Source organism: Sinocyclocheilus grahami, unplaced genomic scaffold (assembly GCF_001515645.1).
Source record: "Sinocyclocheilus grahami isolate Dianchi unplaced genomic scaffold, SAMN03320097.WGS_v1.1 scaffold1659.1, whole genome shotgun sequence".
NCBI lineage: Eukaryota > Metazoa > Chordata > Actinopteri > Cypriniformes > Cyprinidae > Sinocyclocheilus > Sinocyclocheilus grahami.
The window spans coordinates 127,649-141,199 of record NW_015506838.1 but is presented as its reverse complement, the minus strand read 5'-3'; the positions used below and the strand labels follow the sequence as shown (position 1 = coordinate 141,199).

The window sequence follows — 13,551 nt, the reverse complement described above, 5'->3', positions numbered from 1 at the left end:
TTGTTTAGCTTAAATATTAGTTTTAGTCTTTAGTTATTTACTAAGGTGTCGAGCATGATTTTCTTTTATATTTTAATAAAATATTGCATTGAATGTCACTAAGAGTCAGATTCGTTAACAGTGTTCATAAATACTTTGAAATGAATATAAACATACAAATCTTTATAGTGACAGTAAGTCAATTTAATATACCCTAACAACACATACACAAATGCTTGTTCTAACTCTTTCACACACCAGACCAAGCCCTGGTAAGTATACCTAAAATTGCTAGATATCTTGCTTTTATCCACATGTTTAACGGCACTACTGTTCTAGACCTCGTCACACCATTGTGAGATATAAACTATGAAACCAGAAGAATTTTTTATGTTTCCATGAATTTGTTTGAATTTGTTTACCGCATTTCACTATTCTTTATTGTATTTTCATGTGTAACTGTAATTGTTTTCCTTACGCATGGTCCAGAGCATTCTTGGCCGATAAGGCAGCATATTTTGGATTTTTAAACAGTCTACCACCTATACAATGGTTTGGATCATGTCATTGTGGAAAGTTCAAAATCTGATGACCACTCACTTTTTGATCTTCTCATCTGATTGCTGTTTTTCATTCTCCAGGTCCAGTTTCAGATCACCCTGTCATGAGCTGGGTTTGCTTCTCTGTTTCTCTCTCACACACATGGGATTTCACACACACATACATACACTGTCATGAACACACACACACACTCAGGCATGCCCATGCTCATTCTAGTTCGCTTCTCCACCTGTTTGTCGTCACAATCAGCATTCGTGCTGCTTTGCGAGGACACCTGTTCCCACTCTGATCTATTAGTCACTCTATTGGTTGGGCTTACTGTTCTCTGTCGGATTATTGTGTGTCATGCATACGGTATTGTTTCGCCCTTCATGTCAATACTATCAGAGATCTTACCATGTCTTGTCTTGCTTAGTGTGCGGTGCTCGTCTTAGTGTTCTCTGTGTCCTGTGGCTGCTTCCAGTGAACCCAGCCGCACAAGCTCTCTCCAAGACGGGAGTCCTCGGAACCAGACCATCTTCGGTTGATTTGTGGTTCATCCAGTTCAGAATCAGAAGAGATTTATTACCAAGTATGTTTACACACACAAGGAATTTGACTTGACGACAGGAGCTTCCAGTGTAGAAGAAAGTACAAACATAGTGCAGACATACATGATAGTGTAGACATACATAGGAATAACACAGTAGGGATGTAATATAAAACTAATATAATAAAAAATAGAAAAATGTAATAATGTACTATATACAGAAATAGAAGTATAGGGAAAAATGCAATTGTTTAGATACATGTACAGATATGTTTATTAGTGTGCAGATATGTTATTTACAAAGTGTGCAGTTTAATATAAATATACTATGTTAGTTGTGATGGACGATGTATAATTATGAAAGATTAATTGTTAAGACTGAATATAGCCTGTGGGAAAAAACTGTTCTTGTGCATTGCTGTTCTGGTGGTCAGTGCTCTGTAGCGCCGACCAGAAGGCAACAGTTCGAAGAGAGAGTGGGCTGGGTGTGAGGGGTCCAAGGTGATTTATTTAGCCCTTTTCCTCACTCTGGAGATGTAAAGATCTTGGAGGCTGGGCAGAGGGGCACCAATAATCCTCTCAGCAGTCCTGACTGTCCGTTGTAGTCTCTTGATGTCTGATTTGGTAGCTGAACCAAACCAGACAGTTATGGATGAACACAGGACAGACTCAATGATAGCAGAGTAGAACTGTTTAAGCAGCTCCTGTGGCAGGTTGAATTTCCTCAGCTGGCTCCAGCTTCTGCTTGACCCGCTGGAGGTTGTCGATCTGTTCTCCGAGTTCAGCCACACTGTCTGCCTGCTTCTTTCGGAGAGCTGCAGCTGTAGCTTCATGCTGCAAGGTAGACTCTTCCAGATCACGACGCATCTTCTGGAATTCGGCTTCACGCTTCTTGTTCATCTCAATCTGAGCAGCAGTGGCACCACCAGCTTCCTCAAGCCTCTCACTGATCTCTTCAAGTTCCCTGGAGAGATCAGCTCTCTGCTTCTCCACTTTGGCACGAGCAGATCGCTCTGCCTCAATTTCCTCTTCCAGCTCCTCGATACGGGCCTAAATGAAAAAAAAGACTTCTTTATTGATATTTGTAATATGGATTTTTCCAGCTATGCAGCTATCTACTTCACCATTACACATCAGAAAGATTAGGGTTAGTGTTACCTGAAGTTCTTTGATCTTCTTCTGAAGCTGTGCTCCCAAAGTCTGTTCATCCTCAATCTTGCTGAGAAGTTGACTTATTTCAAAGTCCTTCCTGTTTTTAAAGTATAGTTTTGTAAAATGTGCCAAACACTTATTTTGTGTAACTGTGTAAAGTTCAAAATCTGATGGCCACTCACTTTTTGATCTTCTCATCGTGAAGTCCACAAATAGGATCATTGCGTAATTCCCAGGTCTGTCGAGGTGTTGCAGGATGTAATGCAGTCCCATGCAGTCCCATGTTGACTGCATTACATCCTCATACAATGACACAGTTCTGTGTCATTGTATGACGGACTGCCTTGTTTTGTGTCTTCAATAAAGAGACGGACTGCCTTTGCACATGGATCCTTTAACACTGTCCGTGACACACCCTCAAGCTTCCTCTTGACTCTTTCAAGGTCTATACGGAGCTTCTTCTCTTGCTCCAATGAGCCCTCAAGCTATTGTTACAGAAACTGGAGCATTAAAATCTGGTATAGAGCAATACATTTGATTTCTTATTGATTCATGGTCTTATTCCTATGCCAAACATCTTACATCATCCACTTGCTGCTCAAGCTTAGTCTTGGATTTGTCAGAGTGTTGACTTTGTCTTCCTCTGCCTGAAGGTCATCAAGAGTCTGCTGGTGTGCCTCTTGGAGGGCTTTCTTCTCTTTGGTCAGCTTGGCAATGCTCTCATCCTGAGAGGTCATCTCCTCCGTCGGGTTTTTCACCTAAATGGAAACATTGATTTTTTTTCTCCTGAAGAATTCAATTAAATTCAAATGTATTTGTATAGCGCTTTTCACAATACACATCTTTTCAAAGCAGCTTTACAGAAAATTAATGTGACACAATTTTCTCTTCAAGCTCCTTCTTTTTAGCTAATGCCTTTTGTTAAATCTTCTTTCATGTTCTTATAGTTCTCCATCATTGCTGCCATTTTTTCAGCCTCTGAACTCTTCAGAAATTTCAGGTTCAGGTTCCTTTGGCTGTTGGACCGTATTATTCCTGCTTCTTGTTTGCAGTGCTGCTGGTTTGTGATTGTAGCTTCGTGTAGCTCTGTTTTTTCTGTAAAATCTCTATTTCTTTCTGTTGTTTAAAGTGATAAAATATAACTTAATTCCCACCATACTTCTGATAATATCTATCAGCCTAATCTGATTAATTTGGATCGTTCACTGTTGTTCTAAAACTGCGAGTGTAGCGCATCTGTAGCGCGTTAGCATTCGTTAGCTTGTCATTAACTTTTCCATCTGTGCCTATTGCTTTTTTCTTTTCTTTTTTTCTCTTGCTCCTTTTTTTTTTTTTTTCACAAGTTCATCAAACAACTGTGGTAAGTAAGAATCATTCATCAATCATGGTGAGTAATGGCTTCTTCTCCTGCTATTGTTGTTTGCACCGCTTGCCACATGTATAGTTTATCTCTCTCTGTCGGCGACGAGGGATTCACATGTGATAAATGCAGGGAAATAGTTAGACTGACAGAGAAGGTTTCAGAATTAGAGACACACATCCAAACTTTAATTGAGGACAGTAAGAATGTGAGGGCTCTAGATACGGCTTTGGATGCGACTAGCTCAAGGAGTTCTGTACATTGTTCGGTTCCGGTAACAGCCTCCGCAGCAGGGCAACTGGGTGACTGTGAGGCGACAAAGTCGCGGGTCCAAACACCGATCAAAACACCAAACAGGTTCTCCCCACTCAGTGACGCACCCGCTGAGAAACCTGATCAAAGTGCTCTAGTTATTGGTGATTCTATTGTACGGAACGTGAAAATGGAGACACCAGCCACCATAGTCCAATGTTTACCAGGAGCCAGAGCGCCTGACATCTTGGCAAATTTAAAAGTGCTGGCTAATGCTAAACGTAAATACAGTAAGTTTGTTATTCATGCTCACCAGTCAGAGATCACTAACAATAACATTTAAAGAGGTGTGTAAACTTGCAAGTAAGATTTCAGACACTGTAATTATGCTCTGGTCCCCTCCCTGCTTACCGTGGTGATGAGATACATGGCAGACTGTCGTCACTCAATGGCTGGATGTCTAAGTGGTGCCCACAGAATACCATAGGTTTCATAGACAATTGGCCTTTCTACAAAAGCACTTTTTGTAAATGATATGATCACTGATCATAAACTAGATGTGCTCTGTTTGACAGAAACCTGGCTAAAACCTGATGATTACATTATTTTAAATGAGTCTACACCTCAAGATTACTGTTATAAACATGAGCCGCGTCCAAAAGGTAAAGGGGGAGGTGTTGCTTCAATTTATAACAATGTTTTCAGTATTTCTCAGAAGGCGGGCTTCAAGTATAACTCGTTTGAAGTAATGGTGCTTCATATAACATTGTCCAGAGAAACAAGTGTTAATGATAAATCCACTGTGTCGTTTGTACTGGCTATTGTATACAGGCCACCAGGGCACCATACAGACTTTATTAACCCTCTGGGGTCCGAGAGTGTTTTGGGGCCTTGAAAAGTTTTAACATGCCCTGTTATTTGTGCTTTTTTTTCAGTTGCTTACAAACATTTGAATGTCTCAAGTTTAATAACACTGTAATCCAGCACAAACCGGGCTACAATAATATATGAGCAGCATGTGATTGTGTTTTTGAGAAAACAACGTTTATGTGTGCTTAGTGAAAAACTAAAATTTTAAAGTCACTGAAATAAGGCCATAAAACACATACAGAACATTTGATCACAAGACGTTTTAGAACTTGATCTTGAAGTCTAGAGTTTTTGCTTCAAAATTATGTGAAAATCATCTTACTCATTCACAGAAAACAATATATTGATTTCAATTTTCTAAGACACTTTTTGTGTAGAAAAGGTATATGCGAGGAGGCGTGAATGATCATGAATAATGCTGTGATTCACACCTGAGAAGACAAAGGCCTGCATAATGAGCTGTCAGGTGTGTGACTGAGAGGGAATTGCTGCAAGAAAGAATGTGAGGAAAAAAATAAATGTATATTTTTTGTTTGTAGTTTATTTAGAATATATATAACTATCACATCATTTTGGGAATGTGTGCATCACATGGTCTTAGCTGTGGTCCAGGCTCTTGTGCGGGGCAGGAATCTCAGAGCTTGTGGAACATGTCAACATCAGTCTCTGTTTTCCATGAGTGAGTGGGCTGCGTTGCTTTGGCTCTCTTTGCAACAGGTTCTTTTGCACTGTTATTCTCACATCTGAAATAAAAAAAGCAAGCATGCTGTTTACACAAACTACATTATTAACATTATTATGATGTTCACTGATACTAGTACTAATTTATCGAAACAAAGAACACAATTACCACATATAGTGTACCATACAGCAAATAAATCAAAAGAAAGTAACATCTGTAAAATAGTGAATTCCCACTTACTCTAAGATTCAAAGTGGAGTTGAAAACTGAACGAGCGTCCCCTTTCTGTGAGAGATGCAGGTGAAGGCAAGAGTGGTGTATTCAGTTCTATAAGAATTTTATAAACTATATTCGCTGAGTTTCAGTTCATTTTAGTGACGCGTTTCAAACAGACATGCGCGGAGAATGAGACTGCTCACTCTATATTTTCTTTATTTAGCAAAAGCACAATGTTTTGTTGATATTGTGAGTGTACACAAATAAAAGTAGACCCTTTACAGATTGAAATGCTGTATTACTCTTATATGTACGATCAAGTATGAAGGAGCATTTTAGTTCTTTTCGCTGTCAACATTCAAATCTGCAAAACGTTCCGCTGCCGGAACTGTCGACCCCAGGGGGTTAATAAAGTATTATTTTCAGTGCAAACAAAACAAATGCTATTGTATGGTGTTAATGTACAAGATTAGACATAAAATGAAGAGTCTTCAGACAGATGTATAAATTTCAACATTTATTTAACAAATGGGCAAAGTGGCAACTTTGAAGCATATATTAGATGTGTAGAGGTTAATTAGTCAGTCACATTCATTAAGTATTGCACAGAAACATAAAATAGTTAATAAAACACAAAATCATCAAATTTATCTAGACATGAACAAATATGACAAGATTTGACAGTTGTGTAGCATCCATGAATGATGTTCCTCGTTGTCCCATCAGTGAGCAGGTATGGTTGTGTGGTCTCTTCTTTGCAATCAAGCTGTTCTTCTTGTTGGTGCCTGCAGATCAAAGACAAAAATAACACTCAAGGTCAGCTCTCCAACTGATTTTATTTACATTAGTCTTTCATATACAACCCATCTGGCAATATTTTGAGGCAGACAATAGGCACTGACAGAAATGTCCAAATGTACCTTTTTGAAGATGTTTTTCAGCTTGATAGGATCCCTTGCAGCCTTGTGGTGATGGTGGAATCAAATGAAGTAGGAGACCAATTGATGCAATATCGCTGTCCCATTCTAAATAACCGATATGATAACTTTAGCAAAAAAATGCATGAACACAGAATATAGATAATATTATTCTGAAATATAGTCTAACCTTAGACATTCTTAGACTTTCATCCTCCTTTTCAGCTGATTCCGAGGTCATTTGGGTGCTTGAATGTCTTGGGAGAAGCCAGGAACTTGGCTTCTTGAAAAAGAAAAAAAACAATTAATGACAACAATATCTCTCTCAGAAACCATTCTGCTAAGCTGATTGTGTAGTCACACAGTGGCTCTGTTCACACCTGGCATTAGCACGCATCTTGGGTGACGCATATGGCCACATTCTTTTATTACAGGCTTAGTTCAATTTTTTATTTCATCATAGTTTACCAAGCCAAGACTTTTGTTATCTTTGAAACCCAACTGAAGATATTTTAATAGAATATAAGATTTCTGTCCCTTGAATGATGGTCCACACAACTAAGACTTTGATACTTCATAAACTTCATAAAGAGATCTAATCCATACGTATCGTGGTTTAGTCCAAATTTTCTGTTTTTCTGTTTATGTTCCCTGATCAATGTTTAAATGTGAAATTTTTTTTTAATTCTGTTCATTGTAAAGCGATCGAGTCTCTTCAGAAAATTTGGACTAAACCGCTCGATTCATTTGGATTAGTTGTATGATTTCTTTATGAACTTCTTGAAGTATCAAAGTGGTAGTTGTGTAGATTGTCGATGGAAGGACATTTTCTCATTTAAAATGTCTTCATTTGTGTTTTGAAAATGAATGCAAGTCTTGCCAGTTTGGAATGACAGAGAGTGAGAAATAATGACAATTTTTCATTTTTGGGTCAACTAACCATTTATCTTTTTGCAGTATGATATCTTAAATTAATAATTAGTAAATTCCAGGTGTGAACATAAGCTGATATTGTGTGCCTGCCCAGTTAAACTTAAATTTTTCATATTCATTTGTGCGTTTTAAATTCGTACTGCACATAGAATAACATATAAATGACACAAACTCACAAGTCTTCAGCATTCTGCTCCTAAGGGCTTCCATCACTCACACTCAGTGTCATCAGACTCCCAGTTTGCAATCTTATGAGAGGAGCTTCCTTCACTTGACACATCAGAAGTCTGGGCCAATTCTATTGAAAAAGGAAAAAATAAACAAACACTTATTTCAGTAATTTAAATGTATATTAGGACTGTAAATATGGTAAAATAATAGTGATTACCCCTAATTTTGAGTATGCTGAGAACTGTCTATAATACAGGTGTCAAATCGTAAACTTATTTTTATTTACATCCTTCATTCTAGGGTCAATTAAATGAAACATTGTGCAATATTCACATGGAGGCCTGAAACAATTTAAGTATTTATTTAATCTGATTATTAAATACATTTGTATAATTAATTAAGTGACATCAATTTAAGTAATAAGGCATGTTAAAATGAACAAGGTACTACATTAGAATAAATTAACACGTGTTAAGAATTTACCTTACTATTAATATTTTATAATGTGAAAAGAAAATACAGATAGATTCAGACATATTTCTCCATTAAAACTTTGTATATCTGGAAATATTTAGGACATTTTAAAACCAAAAATAGCATGCCATATGAATTGATAAAGACTTGTTTCAAGCTAAAGTACCTGCATTCTCTGCCAGTGGGCACTGACGGAAATTGAAAGACTGACGGATTTACAGTTTAACATACATTTAACTCACTTTCATGATGCTTGCATAAATGTAATTGTCATAAGAAAAACTTAGTAGCGCATTTGTAATGCAGTTCACACTTAAGCCTATGGCGAATGGAATTTTTCTTAATGCACTCTAATTTCAGAGTTTTGCATTAGATAACATCAATCAAATGACTGGTAAATGTTCCGCGTTATGCCAGCTCTGTCCGCAGAGAGACTGCTCGTTTGCAGCGGCGACAGACACTTCAACACGGTGTTATGCGTCACAAAAATGAAATTGTTAGCTAGTAATGTTTAACAGTCCCACTGTTACCGTTTTAAAATCATGGAAACAGTGAAATGCCACACTCAATGCTTTCAAAAATAAATATAAATTTACCATTTGATGAATTCTCTCATTTGAGTAGAAAACCGCCCAAATGTGACTCATAGTAAAACCAGGCCTCAGCGGGAATGGAGGCGAGAGGATCTGTCAACGAACGAACAAAAATTAAAGAAGCTAAAAGCATATATAACATAAATTGTAAGCACATTCCAAAAAGTTATTTTACACGTAATCACCTTTTTCAGGAAATCGAACCAGCATGAGAAACTTTCACACTCTTCTTTAACTTAACGTTACATCTCTGAAGCTCAGGAACACGTACCCGCCCAAATGTGACTCATAGTAAAACCAGGCCTCAGCGGGAATGGAGGCGAGAGGATCTGTCAACGAACGAACAAAAATTAAAGAAGCTAAAAGCATATATAACATAAATTGTAAGCACATTCCAAAAAGTTATTTTACACGTAATCACCTTTTTTCAGGAAATCGAACCAGCATGAGAAACTTTCACACTCTTCTTTAACTTAACGTTACATCTCTGAAGCTCAGGAACACGTACTTAACACTAAACCTGACAAAAACACGCACAGTTAGTAATTTCTAAACGTGTTAACAACCAATCCTATTTTGAGTAGAATTATCAAAAAAACTGTTTTCCCCGTGTACTTTAATAAAGAGAAAAGCAATCCAACTTACCGTCATAAATGTAATTGTCATAAGAAAAACTTAGTAGCGCATTTGTAATGCAGTTCACACTTAAGCCTATGGCGAATGGAATTTTTCTTAATGCACTCTAATTTCAGAGTTTTGCATTAGATAACATCAATCAAATGACTGGTAAATGTTCCGCGTTATGCCAGCTCTGTCCGCAGAGAGACTGCTCGTTTGCAGCGGCGACAGACACTTCAACACGGTGTTATGCGTCACAAAAATGAAATTGTTAGCTAGTAATGTTTAACAGTCCCACTGTTACCGTTTTAAAATCATGGAAACAGTGAAATGCCACACTCAATGCTTTCAAAAATAAATATAAATTTACCATTTGATGAATTCTCTCATTTGAGTAGAAAACCGCCCAAATGTGACTCATAGTAAAACCAGGCCTCAGCGGGAATGGAGGCGAGAGGATCTGTCAACGAACGAACAAAAATTAAAGAAGCTAAAAGCATATATAACATAAATTGTAAGCACATTCCAAAAAGTTATTTTACACGTAATCACCTTTTTTCAGGAAATCGAACCAGCATGAGAAACTTTCACACTCTTCTTTAACTTAACGTTACATCTCTGAAGCTCAGGAACACGTACTTAACACTAAACCTGACAAAAGCAATCCAACTTACCGTCTCGATCGCTTGAAGAAAAAATGGCATCGTCGCTTTGCAAAACAGCAGTCATTGAAGAGCGGAGTCCAGACAATTCGGCAGGTTTTTCATTCCGCACTTTCAGTGTAAAAGTGAAATTACACCATATAACAGCACTGAACATGAGTACTGTTTAACACTGTAGATTGTTAATTCAACTCTTTGGGAATTAATAACTTTTAACACTGCAAATATTACACTGCTGATTTTACTGGGTATACAACTTAGCCTCTGTAATAAAAGTTTATGATCTACAGAGTCAAATGCTTTAGAGAGATCTACAAATAATGCTGCACAATGTTGTTTACTATCCAAACATTTAACAATATCATTTGTAACCAGCATAGCTACTGTAATAGTACTATGACCCGATCTAAAACCTGATTGAAATTAATTTAAAACTTTATTTTCAGATAAGAACCGTTTCACTCGATCATTAACAAAAGATCCAAATACTTTTGCCAACACAGACAACCTTCTAATTGGCCGATAGTTATCCAAAACTGATGGGTCACCACCTTTTAATAAAGGGAGAACCTGTGCTAATTTCCATGCATGAGGAATAACATTTTAAGTTAAACTCAAGTTAAAAATAGAATTGATGGGCTCTGTTATAAGATCTGCAGAAATTAACAAAAAAAAGGTTCTATTTGATCAGACCCTGTTGATTTTTTAATATCCAAATTTGGTAGAACTTTATGAACTTGTGTAGCTAAAATGGTAGTAAAACTAAACAGCTAGTACAACATGAAGTAATTTCCTTGTTCCCTTTCAGTTGGTCACTCCCGACGTCATTGGGATCTCGCTTAGAGGGACCAATCTACTTCGAGTGTAAACTAAACGAGCCAATGCACATTGGCATGCGATTATTGCATCCAGCTGCTGCTTATCACAGCGTGAGTATAAGTAGGCAGCAGATGCAGCGCATATTCAACTTTTCGCTTTGGAGCCGAGCGATCACATCGTTCTGCTCTTGACTACTCTACTGAAAGAAGAAGACTGAACGAGTTCAGCGTGCTCTTGGGAGCTCTTCGTGTTGGCGGTACGGCGCTTCAGCGGTGGTGGTTTCCCGTGTCGAGTGGGTTGCACACATCAGGCTGCACTACCCCCTATTTGTGTTGCAGATGATCATCTCCCCTGTGTGCCTCAGTATGCTAAAAGAGCTTTTCCCCCTAAAAGAGCAATTTCGGGTGCATCTTTTTATAGACGACGTTGCGAGCTCACTCAACTAGAAATGTTGCATCCTCCTGGGCGCTGGCTCATGGCACCTCGCTGGCGGATATGTGTAGAGCTGCGGGCTGGGCGACCCCTAACACGTTCGCCAGATTTTATAGCCTTCGTGTGGAGCCGGATCCTCCTGTGTTCTCACCTCTAATGGGTAGAAGCACTGAGGGGCCCCGGCTTCGGGTCGGCTTGCAAAACCACTCCAGAGAGTCTGTTGGATTACAAATTTAAGAATCTGTTTAAAATATGCTGATACTATATTCTGACATAGCATCACATGAAAAACTAAGGTGAAGTACATTGTATTTAGCATTTAAGGTAAATTACATCAGACAAATGATTATCTTAAACAAAGTGTAGCAAGAGGTTCCTGTCTGTTCCGGTTTCTCTTATTGTTAGTCAAATTAGCCAAATTACTGAGAAAGTCACCTTTCGTTTGTAAGGGCTCTTGGTGCCTCTGCCCCAGTCTTTGAGTAGTTATGCTGATTGGATTAGCACCTATGCATTTGAATGACACTGTTATGCTGATGAGATCAGGGCTGGAGAAATTCCGGTAATGGGCTGATTCCTGTATTGCATTTGCATGCTTTGTTCAGATTGTCGCCACACATACTGAATGAATCCCGCCCCCTCAAAATGTATATAAACTCTACTGTGCTGAGCTATAGTCAGACTTGGATGACTGCAGCGACGCACAGCGAGTCCTCAATAAAGAGTGACTTCTGTATGAAAGATATCCCAACGTCTCCTGGTTTTCTGCTTCGACAAGGAAAAAGTTTCCTACAGAAGGATGAAAAAACCTCCAAACATCCTACAAGTCCATACAGTAGACCCTGTTGAGTTCCTCCGTCCCCTCGGCAGCCAGACGTGGCGGAGCGTCCGGCACCAGGCCTTCACTCGCTGAATCCTCGAGAACCGGTAGAAGGCTGGGTTCCATATATAAGACCCAAGTGGATCTCATATGTGTAAAGTCCACGGTATAACCTTGAGCCTGTGTTTCCCCGGCAGACTTCTGCCATTCCAAGAGGGTTCAATCACCTCCATTCTTCCATATGCACCTAAGGGATGTCCATATGTTTCTTGCTTCCGAAACCTCCTTCGGGAAGGTTCGAGCTTCTGTAACGTCCCTGGTCCAAGTGGAACGGGTACGTTTTCCCAGTTTTATCCAGTCTTACTCAGTGGGTAGTGCCATTGTAGCAGTAGCTGGTCCTCTTGTGCAGGCCCTGGCCTGCGCCAAAAAATAGGGGCGCAGGTGGCTTCCACAGGACACTGGAAGGGGCAGTAGCTGTGCCTTTTGGTAGGATCCCAATTACATCGGTCATCCGACGTGACGTCAGGAGTGACCGACTGAAAGGGAACGTCTCGGTTACGTATGGTAACCCTCGTTCCCTGAAGGAGGGAACAGAGACGTCACGTCCCGTCGCCACAGCTCCTGTACCACCGCTGAGCGGCCGGGTCACCGGCTTGGCTCCTCAGCGAAAACCTGAATATGCACTGCATCTGCTGCCTACTTATACTCACGCTGTGATCAGCAGCAGCTGGATGCAATAATCGCATGCCAATGTGCATTGGTCATCCGACGTGACGTCTCCGTTCCCTCCTTCAGGGAACGAGGGTTACCATACGTAACAGAGACGTTTTCTTGTTTCCTTAAATTGCTATAGTCGTGGGTTACTCCCACAGAAATAAAGTGGCTATTAAAAGCATTTACTATATTCTCTCTATCTTTAATTATACACTCATTTAATTTAAAATAATCAGGTAGATTGGTAGAGGTTTATTGACCAGAAACTAATATGGTTAGTTTCCAAAAATGAGACGGATCATTAATATTCTCATTTATCATATTTAAATAATGATCACATTTAGAGCTTTTTACTAATTTTGTACAATTATTTCTTATTGTTCTGTAATTAATCCACAGTCCATATCATTATTAGTTTTCTTTGCTTTAGCCCATGCAATATCTCTTTTTTTATATATATAAGTGACGATATGGAGTCATTAAACCAGGGATTGTCTCTATTTCTCACTCTAAATCTTTTGACTGAAACTAAGTCAAAATTTGCTGTCAGAATGGACACTGCTCCAGACTATTGTCTGCTCTGCAACTTTCATAGCCTACCAAAAAAATTTTTTAGTTGCTTGTATTCTGACTTGACTATATTACTTTCATGAAGACAGTCTTTCACAATTGTACTAAAATACTTCCCTACATCCTGGATCAACAATGCAAAAACTACATTCAAGGCAAGTAAAGTATTTTGTGGTTCGACTCTTCATATTTGACTTCATGCACTTAGGACAGATGTGGTGTGATTACAA

The 13,551-nt window shown here is 38.8% G+C and overlaps 1 protein-coding gene and 1 long non-coding RNA gene across 2 annotated transcripts in view; both read right to left on the bottom strand.

The window, feature by feature from the left end:
• The window catches only part of LOC107571840 (myosin heavy chain, fast skeletal muscle-like), a gene marked incomplete at its 5' end in the record, with an annotated part of 7,108 nt that extends 4,676 nt beyond the window's left edge, over positions 1-2,432 (bottom strand). The window contains 3 exons of the mRNA XM_016258230.1: positions 1,781-2,119; positions 2,228-2,318; positions 2,404-2,432. Of these exons, the coding sequence (XP_016113716.1) occupies positions 1,781-2,119; positions 2,228-2,318; positions 2,404-2,432 (459 nt within the window). The remainder of the gene's footprint in view (positions 1-1,780; positions 2,120-2,227; positions 2,319-2,403) is intronic.
• Positions 2,433-6,131: 3,699 nt separating this feature from the next.
• Positions 6,132-6,992, bottom strand: LOC107571841 (uncharacterized). The gene is made up of 3 exons (XR_001607242.1): positions 6,709-6,992; positions 6,522-6,626; positions 6,132-6,386 (listed from the first exon to the last, which is right to left on the bottom strand). It is a non-coding gene; the product is annotated as an uncharacterized lncRNA (long non-coding RNA).
• Between the last annotated feature and the right edge of the window lie 6,559 nt (positions 6,993-13,551).